General features: G+C 43.7%; 2 protein-coding genes across 2 annotated transcripts in view; one reads left to right on the top strand and one right to left on the bottom strand.

Annotated features, from left to right (window-relative positions):
• LOC310832095 (beta-4C adrenergic receptor-like) overlaps nt 1-13277 on the bottom strand; it is a 685807-nt gene that overhangs the window by 285219 nt on the left and 387311 nt on the right. The window lies entirely within an intron of this gene.
• The window catches only part of ATP6V1B2 (ATPase H+ transporting V1 subunit B2), a 28193-nt gene continuing 20677 nt past the window's right edge, over nt 5762-13277 (top strand). The window contains exon 1 of the mRNA XM_083713635.1: nt 5762-5966. Within this exon, the coding sequence (XP_083569761.1) occupies nt 5843-5966 (124 nt within the window). The 5' untranslated portion in view covers nt 5762-5842. The remainder of the gene's footprint in view (nt 5967-13277) is intronic.

Genomic DNA, 13277 nt, shown 5'->3' with positions numbered 1-13277 from the left:
CTTGGTTTAAAGGTTCCAGCCACTAGGCCGAAATGCAGCCTGCCTTTTGTTACCAGTTGTTGCTGCTGGTCATAGATCATAGAATGGTCTAGTTCTGATGAGATGAAGAGTCTCGTGCTCTACTGGTGATGATCAGTACTGGGGGGAAACAAGGCATTAGGAAATAAATTTTCACTCAAAAACAATAACTGCGGGGGGGGGGGGGACCAAACACACACCAAAAACACCCATAGCCGGACAAGTGAAAAAATGGATGAGGCAAAAGCAGCACCTCCCTTGGTCAAGAAGAGAGCAGAATGGTGGCCCTTTGGCAGAATGACCATGTTTTTGTGGCGGACCTCAACAGCTTTGTTCAACATCATCTGGTTAGGATGGGGAGACAGCTGCCCCTGTTGAATTTCTGCCTGCCAATGCAGGAATCGTTTGCCCAATATGGGACTTGAACCCACAACTCCGGGATTAAGAGTTTCATGCTCTTACCAACTGAGCTTTCCTATTGTCCTACCTGGGGATGCAGGAATCTTTTGCCCAACGTGGGTTTGAACCCACAACCCTGAGATGAAGCACCTCATGCTTTACTGACAGAGCTATCACACCTATTTATCTCTGAAGCAGTATGATTCTGATGCTGAAAATTTTTCCAGTTGCTTTTGCTTCATGAAAGCTCAGTCAGTAGAACATAAGACTATTAATCTCAGGGTGGTGGGACTAGAAGACTATTAATCTCATGGCAGGGGGCTGGACTAGATGACACTTGCGGTCCCTTCCAGCCGTACGATTCTATGATTCTAACGCTGCAATCCTAAGGCTCAAATAAGACATGAGCACCTCACCTAATTGACCCACACAATATTTGGGGGCATTACCATGAATGAATGGTTCTTTTATGCGCTGATAGTGAGATGTCTGAAGAAGGGGAAATGTACTAGGCCGAAAAATCAGTGAACAATGGCTGCATTGACTCGACTGGATGTGTTGAAATCCTGCTTGCGTCAAGAGGAGCAGAAACAACGGAATCTGCTTTAAGTGACCCTGGAGCAGCAGGCTTTGATGTGTTGACTTTATATCAAAAGATTTATATCCAAAGATGGCCCCTTTCCAAGACCAGCCTGTAAAGTGAGAACAATTTGTCATTTCTCAACCTGGGATAGCTCAGCTGGTAGAGCATGAACTCTTCTTCTCTGGGTCGTGGGTTCGAGCCCCGCATTAGGGGAAAGATTCATGACTTGTGGGGGAGTTGGATTAGATGAACCTTGGGCTCTACAGTTCCATGATTCTGAGCTTAACGCTGAAACAAGCTCATAATCCAGTGCTATTCCATGGACTAGGTAGACCACTGTTTCAGCTCTGTTGGTTAGAGCAAGGAGCTGGTAATGCCAAGGTTGTGGGTTTGATCCCCGTATGGGCAACCTGCATATTCTGCATTGTAGGGAGTTGAGCTAGATGACCCTTGGGGGGAGAGGGGGCCAGGAGACAGACATGCGCTCCCCACCCCCAGTCTTCTAGAAAACACAGAGAAATGAAAAGATCAGAGGAGAGATTGGTTGCGTACAGATGCAGTCTACGATAGCTTGGAAAAAAACCCAGAGAGGAAGGGAAGGCAGGGACCTTCAGTCCTCACAACTGGCTCATTGGGGCAAGACTTACCGGTACTGAGAAGAGTTGCTGGCATCACTAGGACTGTGTAGTTTTAGTTTTTTTGAATGAAGAGTTAACTTCACTGAGACTGGTGTTTTTTATTACCGACTTACACCTTACTCAGGCTCCTGACATGCAAACAGGACAGCAGCAAGGCATGCAATGTCCTAGAGACTATGATACCCATCTCTACACGTAGTCATGAAATGACTCAACAAGTCATACACTTGACCTCCCTGGTATCGCTATGGTAACCCAGTGATGACACATGGTACCCTTATCTCAGAACAACCGGACATGGGGGATTGGTCTCAAGACATGAGACCATTTAATTTTAACCCATAGTTCACAGTGTCCATCAGCTCAAACCCACCCCTGACAGAGAACCCCATATGCAGGAAGATGACAACATCCAAGCAACAATGTGGCCCAGGAAAATGACCTTTAGAGCCAAAAAGGAGAGGCCTAAAGACTATAGGTCTGGCACAACAGCACACCCCACTCTAAGGATGGGTGAATCCCTAGATGTCACCCTCCGAACCTCTCAGGCAGGTGGGACATAGAGAAGGGCCTCAGATGACAAGCACAGGGTCTGAGAGGGTTTGTATGGGGAGAGGTGGTTCTTTAAGGCACTGGGGTCCTGAGCTGTGTAAGACTTTATAGGTCAACACCAGTAAGTGACACCTGTCAGTCCAGTCAGCTTCTGTGTACATGAAACAGGCAGGAGGGGCCATCCTGTCCATTACTACAGGTGGGAAAATGTCTTGGGCCAGCCATGCATGTACTCATCCACCAGAAAGGACCCACACAGAAACGCCACCTCTCACATCCCTGGACTTAGGGGGTAGTATTCAGCTATGTTTCACTTGGAGTAGACCCACTGAAATTAATGGACCTACAGTAACAGTCATTTTCATTTATTTCAATGACAATACTCAGAGTAAAACTTAGTTGAAAACCGCCCAGGGTGCTGCTCATTACTAGCTAAGTCACACATAAAAAAACACTCGAAGGTACAGTGTTTTTAAAAACTGCTCCAATTATAGTAGGTTGTTTGTTTTTTCCCCAGAGGCTTATCATCCAGTTGTGATTGGTATCTAATCCAATATTTGAGTAATAAAGGCTGCAGTGGCAGATAACTGTTACAGGTTACGGCCCTTGTTATGGTTCATGCAGACAATTCTTCCAGACCAGGATAAATGTTGCTATTTGTTTATCCCTTCAGAAGAGTAGAGACTTGGGTCTTTTTGCCACAATCAATTTATTATGCAATACATATTTGTTTATCATCTGTTACACTGTGGGCACATCTCTTTCTCCACCGCACTGCAGGATATTGCATTTTCACTGTGGGGATATTGTATTTTCAAAACTCTCAGAAAGTAGTATTTCTATCTGCCATTGTGAAGGGCTGGGGTGGGGGGTTAAGGAAAAGCAGGCAGGCTCACTTGCAAAATAAGGGTGTACAAAAAGTATTGTATTGTTTGGTAGGGTATAGAAGCTGGAATTCTCTCCTTGAGACAGGTTTGCACAACATTGGGGGGGGGGGGGAGAGAGAGAGAACCAAATCACTGTTAGCATCATTAAGGGTTTTTTTCTGCATGCCCTGTTTAGGAAAGTTTTCAATGTTTAATGCTGCATTGTGTTTTTAATATTCAGTTGGGAGCCATCCAGAGTGGCTGGGGAAACCCAGCCAGATGGGTGGGGTATAAATTTTATTATTATTATTATTATTTGGTGGATATGGTTACATCAATATTATGAGCCAATATTAATGTTGCCATATCTATGACTACAAAATTATACTGTGTGTTTTGCTCTTATGCTGGGGTTTTTTTACATTGCTGCTAAAAATGGTAATAAATAAAGTGTGGGACTTCCTGGCACACATGCCCTTTGACGTGGAAGCTCTTCTAATAAATCTATGCCGCCTTAATAACATTCACATACAGAACATGTAGCTCAAGCTAGAATTGGGTGTGCCCTTTAGTGTTATGTGCCAAAGCACTTGCCAAAGGAGTCAGAAACTGTATTGGGGTCAATAGCACATATCACAAAAACTGTTTCTTCAGATTCTTCACCCTGTTCCTAAGCAGTAGGGGAATTTTACTCAATATTCTCCAGGTAGTATCATATGTGAGGGGCTCATCTTTAGCAAAGGTAGTGAGCACTGCTTCATTATTTTTCCAGAAGGGTTTTTCTTCTGTTGTTGCTGCTGCAAAGAATGAAGCAGAGCTTTGCTTTGCAAAGAGGATATAAGGATGAGAAAATTAAGTGTAGGTTCAGAATAGCTGCAGTCTGCAGACAGTTTGATATTTCACTGGGAACTATCACAATTACAATATGCAGAAGTGTGATGAGTTTTGCCCTCGCTATGTGGTGCCTTGAATTTGATATCATACTTTGCAGCCTGAGCTAGGAAAACATGCTCATTTATTATGTTTGGAAAAAGTTATGAATCTGTATCATGCACTTACTAGTCACCCAAGAGGAGAAGGAAAAGATGACCAGTTGTGGCTGAGAAGAAGGGGAAATGAGGACTGTCTCACGATTGTTCTTTACTTCTGCATGGTTCCAAAGTGCAAGAAGTTTCGAGAGACTTGCTGGCAGGGCCTTAAAGGAGTGTTAGAGCACATGCTTTATGTAGAGAAGGTGCTAGGCTCAGTTCCTGGCATCTCTAGCAAGGAAAGGCTGTCATCACGCGGGGGGGGGGGGCACCAATAATTCACAAAGCTAAGCAGGGTCCAGTATGGTTTCAAACTGGATGGGGGACTGTATTACAAAGGGGTGGACTAGATGGCCCTCCCAACTCTTTGATTCTATGAACTGCAGTTAATTCCTTTTGGAAATTAAAGGGACAGAACTACCTAAACTGTATAGAAATTTATTCATATGTGTGACTACAGTGGCAAGAATGTTACTTGCCCAAAAATGGAAAGAAGAAGTCCCAGCAAAAGAAGAATGTTTACAAAAACTTATGGAATATGCATGAATGGCAAAATTTGCCAAAAAAGTAAGAAATCAAGATAACAAGCTTTTTATAAAAGAATGGAAATGGTTTATTGAATATTTACAAATAAACTGTAAACAGATAAGAACATTGGCAGGATTACTGTAATAACCTGCAGTTTTATAAGAGTACAGTGGTGCCTCTGGTTGCAGAAGGGATGTGTTCCGGAGGTCCGGTCAGATCCCAACATTTCTGCAACCTGGGGGCTGCTTCTGCCCATGTGCACGTGGCAAAACCCAGTCAAATACTTCTGGGTTTCCACTTTCACATCCTGAAGTTTACGTAACCAGAGGGCTACGTAACCGGAGGTACAACTGTATATGTTTAAAGTAGATGAATAAATGAGCAAATTAAGTTAATTGGTATACAGTGGTACCTCTGGTTGTGAACGAGATCTTTTCCGGAGCCCCGTTCACAACCTGAATGGAACCCAACCCGCGTCTGTGCACGCATGGGTCACAATTCACCGCTTCTGTGCATGCGCATGACATTTTGTGCATCTGCGCATGCATGAGCGGCGAAACCCAGAAGTAACCCTTTCTGGTACTTCCGGGTCACCGTGGGACACAACCTGAAAAGACGTAACCCGCAGCGTTCGCAACATGAGGTAAGACTGTATGCAGAAAATGTAAAAAATAAATTTAGGGAACGGCAGAAAGAGGGGGAAGGAAGTCAAGTTTTGAAATGTTAATATGATTGTAAAAGTATTGAAATGTATAAAATGGAAAATCATTATATATATTAGATAGATAGATAGATAGATAGATAGATAGATGATAGATAGATAGATAGATAGATAAACTGCAGTTAATACACAGCAGGGTGGAGCTGGCACACTGCACATGCTCAGGAGCACTGCCAAACTCTCTGATAATATATGATATTTATATATATGAAATATATATCTCATTCAGGTCCAGGGTTTAGGTCGCAGGAGCTCCCCGTGGAGCTCTGGCTGAAAACAGATGCCCCCCTCCGTCCCTCCCTCCCTCCCTCCCGCCTCCGCTCAGCACCCTGGCCAGCTCCTTCCCCCTCCCCCCCCCGTTGCCTCCCCTCCTGCTACTTCCGGGTCCTCCCCGCCGGCTCGCGGGAGGGGCGAGTCCGGAGAAGGAGGGAGGGAGGGAGGGCCGGGCCCGGCGAGGAGCGCCTATATGAGCGCCTGCGCAGTGGCGCCGCAGCCCAGACGGCGACAAGATGGCGGCGCTGCGGGCCATTCGGGGGATGGTGAACGGAGCCGTGTCGGAGCTGAGCGGCGGAGGGGCGTCGCGGGAGCAGGCGGCCGCCGTCACCCGCGACTACCTCTCCCAGCCCCGCCTCAGTGAGTAGCGGCGCCGGGAGGCAGGTGGGGCGGGGAAAGGGGAGCCCCCCGCCTCACCTGCCCGCTTCCTCGGACTCCCTGCGGAGGATTATCCGGGGGGGGGGTGGGAGGAGAGAAATAATATTATTATTTAAGAAATTCGGTCCTGCAGCTTTCAGAGAACAGAACAATCGGAATCAAGGTTGTTATTGCTGCCTTGTTTTTCTGTGGATTGCTCAGCAGTGTCCCGTCCTCCCTCCCTCCCTCCCTCCCCGGCCCAAAAAAACCCCAACACACCCCAGTAATACAAATGTTATTCTTCCTCCCAAATACTAGCAATCAGGAAGAGCCGTGGTGTTGTGTAGAAGGTGGTCTTTGACGGGAGCTGGGTTTATGTAGCCCCTCCTATGGTTGACGCCGGCTAGTGGCTGCAGCAGTGATGGGAAGGGATGACTTAACAGCATTATCATTTATATTAATACTGTATGTTCCTTTTTACCCTTTTGCACCCTCAGTGCAGAGGACAAGGCGCTGCCCCGAGGGGTAACGAGTCTAAAAATAAATGCATATAAATAATCCTTCTCTTCTCCCTCCTCCACTGCCCTTCAGCTTTTTTTCTCTAGCGGTTGCTCCTTATTTTTTCCTCTTTGGGGTCCAAGGTCCAAGGCCTGTGGGCCCACCTCTAATGCATTCTTGTTCTTATTCCTCCCTTCTCTTCTTCTCTCCCTTCTTCCCCACCCTATCCAAGGCATTTCCCAATTTGTGACTGGACTGTTCTTTGTCCACAGTGTGCCACATCTATTCTTCCTAGGTTTGCACTTTTTGTGGGGGGCAAGCAGTGGACACAGCTGCTTTGCTGTCATCATGTCTCTTAAGAGTGATTTGTGCGACTTGTAAGTTGGGTGCTCTGCAATCCTACACGCTGAGGTCCACTTACCTAGAAATAAGCCCCAGTGAGCACAGTGGGATCTACTTTTAAGGAGACATGCTTAGGATTTAACTGCATGTCAGTGTAATTGCAGCATCTGCCATATTGGTTCTGCATTGGGGCATGGTAGACCAGTGGCATCAAATAAAAGCTTCCTGAGCTGGGAGACAAGAGGGATTGTATTGAAATTCATATCCCACTGGGTTTTTTTTAGGTGTGTGAATATGTCTCTGGACAATTGACAGCACAATCCTAGCCATGTCTACTCAGAAGTAAGTCCCATTGAGTTAATTGAGGCTTAAGTGAGTAAACTTTTGTCATTCTGGGTATGTTCACTCAGGATGTTGTCGTGGGTTGAGTTCAGTGGAGCTTATCCCCAGTCAATGTGTTCAGAACTGCAACCTGAATTAGGTAACCTTTATTTTAAAAATAAAAATAAAAATGGCAGCCAGCCAGTTGGTGCAGGAAGCTCTTTTTATGAAAGGGCAAAATTTCACAATGCAGTCTCATTGCTTGGCTACTTCGTTGGCTGTGCTGATTGGTGCCCCTTGGTATACAAGAGAGACCACATAAAGGACAGATGCTGGACTCTATTTATACTGTATTCTATTCCCATGAAGTTGCTAGAAGCCCCTCTCATTTAAGATAACAAAAATCCCCAAGCAAGGCCATTGTGGATTGTCTTTAAATGGGAAATGAAAGTAGGTGGTTGTGAAACATTCTGTAGGTTGACTAATCTGCTCAGCCTAAATCTCAAGGTCATGTGGTACACTGCAGAAGCATGTGTAGCAGCAGATGGAGGCAAGATGGCTTTTGCATTATGGGATTTCTAGCTCTAACAATACAGTGGAAAATGCTTTGGGGATAAGTGTTATCTTTTTGCCATGTGTGAATAGCTCACGCAAAGCCTTTGTTATGTTGATTTATTGACACCTGAGTTAGTAGGGATAGAAATGTTAAGTAGATATGCATCCCAGGAAGGCACTGCTTCCAGAAATAAGGACTAACTTAAGAGCTGCTGGTGTAGAGACTGAAATGTTAAATAGCTATGTTTTGTCACATGACAACTTTAAATTCTTGTGGCACTTTAAATCAAAATACTGCTGTTAATTATGTGAGGTTACCGGTCCTAGTATTGGGTCTGAGTACCCAAGGAGGAAGCTGAGAACATGTACATCGCACTGATAAATGTTTGTTTAAATCAGTAGATTGTAGCAAATCAAAGGTCATCCGTTGTAGTAAAAAGCTATCTTGGGCCGGAGGCTACAGCACATGACTGTCCTATGCAATTGTCTTAATAGGTAGTTAAAAGATCCTTGGAAAACTGCAGCGACTAAGGCTGCTTTCCTATATAATCTTTCTATGTAAATATTATTGATTTAAGGCATTTCTAAGCAGTGTTATATGTATGATAATGAGCTGAAAAAACTCTTTTTCATAACCCCAATAATGAAAGCTTTGATTTAATCTCTAAATTACTGTCTTGGAAACTGCGCAATTTGAAAATGATTAAAACAAACTTTCTCAAGAGGTACCCTTGGCCAGTAAAGCGAGATGAGCGCCGCAACCCCAGAGTCGTCCGTGACTGGACCTAACGGTCAGGGGTCCCTTTACCCTTTACCATAGTTAGGCTATGAGAAACCCACATTCAAATCTCCTCTAAAGGCCACAGGAAGTACAGGTCTGCCTGGAGGTGTTCACTTAAAAAGAGCCATGCTGGATCAGACCAAAGGCCTGTCTAGTTCTCACAGTGGCCAACCAGATGACAATGGGAACCTCACAAGCAGGACCTCAGTGCAACCACATTCTCCCTGCTTACGGTTCCCAGCACTTCCTGATAACCTCATGTTTGTGGCCCTAAAAATAATGATGTGTGTGACTTGCCCCTCATCTCAGCTGTGGAACTCTCTTGGGGGTTTGTCCAAACCACACTTCTCAGTCTCTGTTGTTGGAGGGAGGGTGAAATACATATGACTCCTTTGTCATAGTTAGATAACTTCCTGGTGAATTTTAAGTAGTGACTTCCCTCTGTGGCAGACCTAGTAAAATGGCTCACTTCAGAAGCTGATGGAATCTGAAGGGTGCTTGAGACCACTCAGAAAAGCTGGCACGTCTCTCAGTGCCCCAGTTGCTTTATGGGACACATAGCTGACTGACATTACACACAATTGCTCCTAAGCACCTTCTTGGTTTAGCCAAGAGTTTGGGGCCATGAAGCCAGTAGGGAGACAGCTTGAATGCAAGTAGGGGCATCTGTAAATGTAGCCAAATACAGGGGATTGTGAAGAAATAACTCATTTCTGCCATCATTGTTCTCTCATTCTGCCAGTGAGGGAAGGGCAGTAACTCAGTTGTAAAGCATTTGATTTGCATGCAGAAATTCCCAGGTTCAAGTCCTGGCAGCTCCAGGTAGGGCCAAGAGAGGCCCCAGTTTGAAACATTGGAGAACTGCAGCCTGTCAGTGTAGATAATACTGAGCTAGGTGGGTTGAAGATCTGATCTAGCTTAAGGCAGCTTTCTATAACAGCAGAAGACCCATAGCTCAATGCTATAGCATCTGCCTTGTGTGCAACCTGGAACACCTTGATATAGGGATGGAAGAGAAGCCTGTCTGAAATCCTGGAGAGCTGCTGCCAGTCATTGTCAACAATAATGAGCTGTGTGGCCTAATGGTCTGACTCAGTATAGCAATTCCCTTTGTTTCTGTGCCATTGGGAAGGCATCTTTCTTGTTGCTTGGAGCCTCCTTCTGACCTACGAAAAGACATAAATACTAATATCTGATAATCAACAACAGCAACAAAATTATCTGATGCCTGCTGTGATAGTTGCTACTTTATTTGAGTTTAAATTACTCATTTTCATCAGAATTTGTTATCATATTTCAGTCTGTGGACCTATCCAGAGCACCATCTAGTCCTGTTTTATATGACAGGGTGCTTGGAGAGCTGTAGCCTAAGTCCTGGGTGTTTGATCCTTGTGTCCTTTTTGGCTTAAAGCGTTGAACAGCAGATTGATCAGCATGGTCCAAGGAGTTAATGAATGTGAGTGTGCCCTTGACTATGGCTTTCTTGGATGTGAGTTTGTGATTGCAGTGCACCTTCAGGCAGAGACTAATTATTTGATCTGGTATAGGGCAGCTTTTAATCTGGCCACAGTGTCTACTATTATCTGCTTCGGCTGGCAAGGACATTTGAGGTTCTTGTATAGCCTTTCCCATTCTCTTTTCCCAAGACTTTCTTAACTGGGGTTACCAGGTGTTGGACCTTAAATCTTCCTGTGCTCTGCTACTGAGTTCTGGCCCTTCCCCAAAATAAAACAAGGTGGATAATTGTTCAAATGGTAGGCATGCAAAATTCTTGGTTATTCTCTCAAAAAATAAGTAGTCTTTTATATTCAAAGCAGGACATGTAAGTTCATATGCTGATCTGGTTACTGTAAATCAGGGGATGTGTGACGGTTGCGAAACTCATGGAAAGGGGAAATCCAACCTTGCAGCAGCAGAGATTTGCTGCATGGACTCTGGAGACTTGTACAAGTGCAGGAACGAACAGCCTCGGTTGTGCCAATGGTACAGGTGGTCAGACTCTGGTAATATCTACAGTAGCAAAAAGGGACCAGCCTTCCCCTGTACACTTTTGAATTGCTTCTGATGGAATAATTTGTCTCCATGAAGATGCTATAAACCAGTCTCTAGTTACTGAAAAACAAAAACGCTTTCATTTTGCCTCCAGCTTTCCATTCTAGCTTATTGCCATTATTCTTAGTTGCCTTTTTCCTTGTTGGGGGTCTATCTTTTCCTTGCAATACTGTATTGTTATCCTCTAGTGCAGAAATAAGACTGAGGAAGCTATCTAGGGACAGGTAAGTGAAGCTTGCTGGAAGCCCACTGATTATATTGAGGTTTCATTGTTCTCCACATCTACATGAGGGCTGGTGTCTCTGTGTTGGGAGCCCTCCCATTTGTGTCCTCCCAGCAGCTGTGTTGTTCAGCTGGGTGTTTTACACCTTGGTTCAGTGCCACCAGCTTCATCACACAGGCATCCTGAAGGCTTTAAAAAGTCTTCTGCCAGAGAGAAGGGGAAATAGACAAGTAGGAGGATGTCAGCTGTGGGGAGTGGGATCTGAAGCAGGCACTGTGAAGGAAGGGGGCTGGGGGGGTGTAGAAAGTACTTTGCCTCTCCTTAGATGATTTCCCAGTGCTAGGAAGACCTAGAAAAGTCACCAGCATGTAGACCTGCATATGGTGATGAAGGCTTTTCAGCTGATGTGGCAGAAGTCTCTTAATCTGCTAATAATGCCTCTTTCTGCAAATACATGGGTGGGGGTTTTTGGTTGGGAGGGTGAGATTTGGGGGCCCATTGGTTAGGGCTGGGCCTTCTTAGGCAATCTTTCTCTTTTTCTGTCTTAGAATATAGGCTTTGAGCCAGCTGTCCAAGCTGTTTGTGTGACGGTAACTAACTTGCAGATAGTGATAAAACAAGGAAATTGGATTGTTTGGAGAAATGACAGGAAGTAAGCTCTTTGCTCAGGGAAGGGGGTTGAGTGCTGACGAGGCTGTCACGAGTTAAGAGTTCCCCAGACTCATGGCTGTGTTAGCTGAGCCGAGAAGCAAGCAGGGTTTTAATCCAACTAGAAGCATTTAACTGGGGGCAGTAGGAGCTCAAAGCTGCAGTTCTTATCTGCTTGCAGTTCTTATCTGCTTATAGCATATTTTATGTGTGTGTAAAAATGCTCATTTTTCTCTACATATAGCTGAGCAAAGATAAAGGTGAACAACACATTTTTAGGTGATAGTTACATTTTAGTCTGAGCTGAAAAGTAACCTGAAAAGCATGCATAAAATAAGGCAAATTAAAACAAATAGATTCCAAAAAATGGTCCAGATGTTCTCTCTTGAGACACTTCTGAAATACACTCAGTTTGTAAGACTCCCAACAGATTATTTTTTAGTAATGGGACAGGTAATTGGAAAAAATTATTAGTGTATCTTTGACTAAATGGAGCACATGGCTAGAATCTTGGGGTGATTCTCTTGTTTGATCTTCTGTTGTTATAAGGCAGAGGAGCTTATCTCGAGTATCTTCAAAGTAATCTTTTTTTGAGTTACAGGAAAGTTTTTATTGTATATCAATAGACTTTGTTACCACTTACTAACAGTGTAAATATCCCATTGTTGACATAACAGCTACCATATACTCACATACTTGCAATGAACAAAACCGTACTGCTGTTTCACCACCTATGCCCTGCTAATTCATATTGTCGCCAACACAAAGAAAAGAACATTCCCTAAGACATAATTTTAATGGTAACTTTAATCAGAATCGAAGTATTGAAACATTGCTTCTAAAGTTTTAAAAGTTGAACATATATAAAACATGTTTGAAACCTTGAACAAAAAGGTAGCATATTTTATGTGTGTGTAAAAATGCTCAACACTTTTAGAAGTGAAGTGATGTTTTAATATTTCCATTTTAGTGAAGATTACCATTAAAATAAGCAGTGGAAGGGAGAGGGGTTTGGATTCCTCAACACTTTCTCTTCCTGGATGACACTTTGTGTATCTGGTGGACTCTTGGCCACAACCAATAAATCCTGATTTCTAAGGGGCTGCAAGATATCCCCTCGTGTTTGCTATGAGCCAACTAGCACCATAACACACCTGCCCTTCTGGGTACTGTTGGGAAAACTCAAAACTCAAACCTGGTTGAGAGTCTTGCCCCTTGCATATGTACTCAGAAGCAAGTCTCATTGAATTCAAGGAAGCTTTTTTATATATATAATAAAATTTTATTAGTTTTCAATTCAAACATACAATTTTAGCCAAATTTTAACTGATTTTAACAAAATACAAATTTTGGTCTTCCTTCAGCTTCTCTGGTAATCATCCATTTTTATAAATTCAAGGAAGCTTATGCCTGAGTGGTTTGTAACCATGCAGCAGAATGCTGTGTATATTTCTGAAAGACTTATTTCCAAGTCCTACTGTATTTAATGGATCTAACTCCCAGGTACATGGGATTTCAGTTCTAGACGTATTAGTTGATTATCCTGTTCTAGAAATAATCTGACTTGCTCACCCCTTCCCTGTGTGATTAATGATTACTCTGCTGCCCTGTGAGCCTGATAAAGCCTTCTGTCTCACTAACACACTTCTATTTGCAGATCATGTGAGACTGAAGCATTTGACACACTTGGGGAGAAGTATGCTGTTTGGAAGGGCAGTGATGAAAAATAAATAAATCTTATTGTTCACTGTCAGGTCCTTTCCGCCACCCATATCTCATCTGCACAGTCTTAAGCATTAAAAATATACTGTACTTGGGGAGGTTAATACTTTTAGAAAAACCCCTCAGAAAAAAATACATTTATGGAAATTACAACAAAACTAAAAATTACAGC

This window comes from Podarcis gaigeae, assembly GCF_964106915.1.
Source record: "Podarcis gaigeae genome assembly, chromosome: 15".
NCBI lineage: Eukaryota > Metazoa > Chordata > Lepidosauria > Squamata > Lacertidae > Podarcis > Podarcis gaigeae.
Note: the sequence above shows the minus strand (reverse complement) of the source record. Positions and strands in the feature narration are given on the sequence as shown.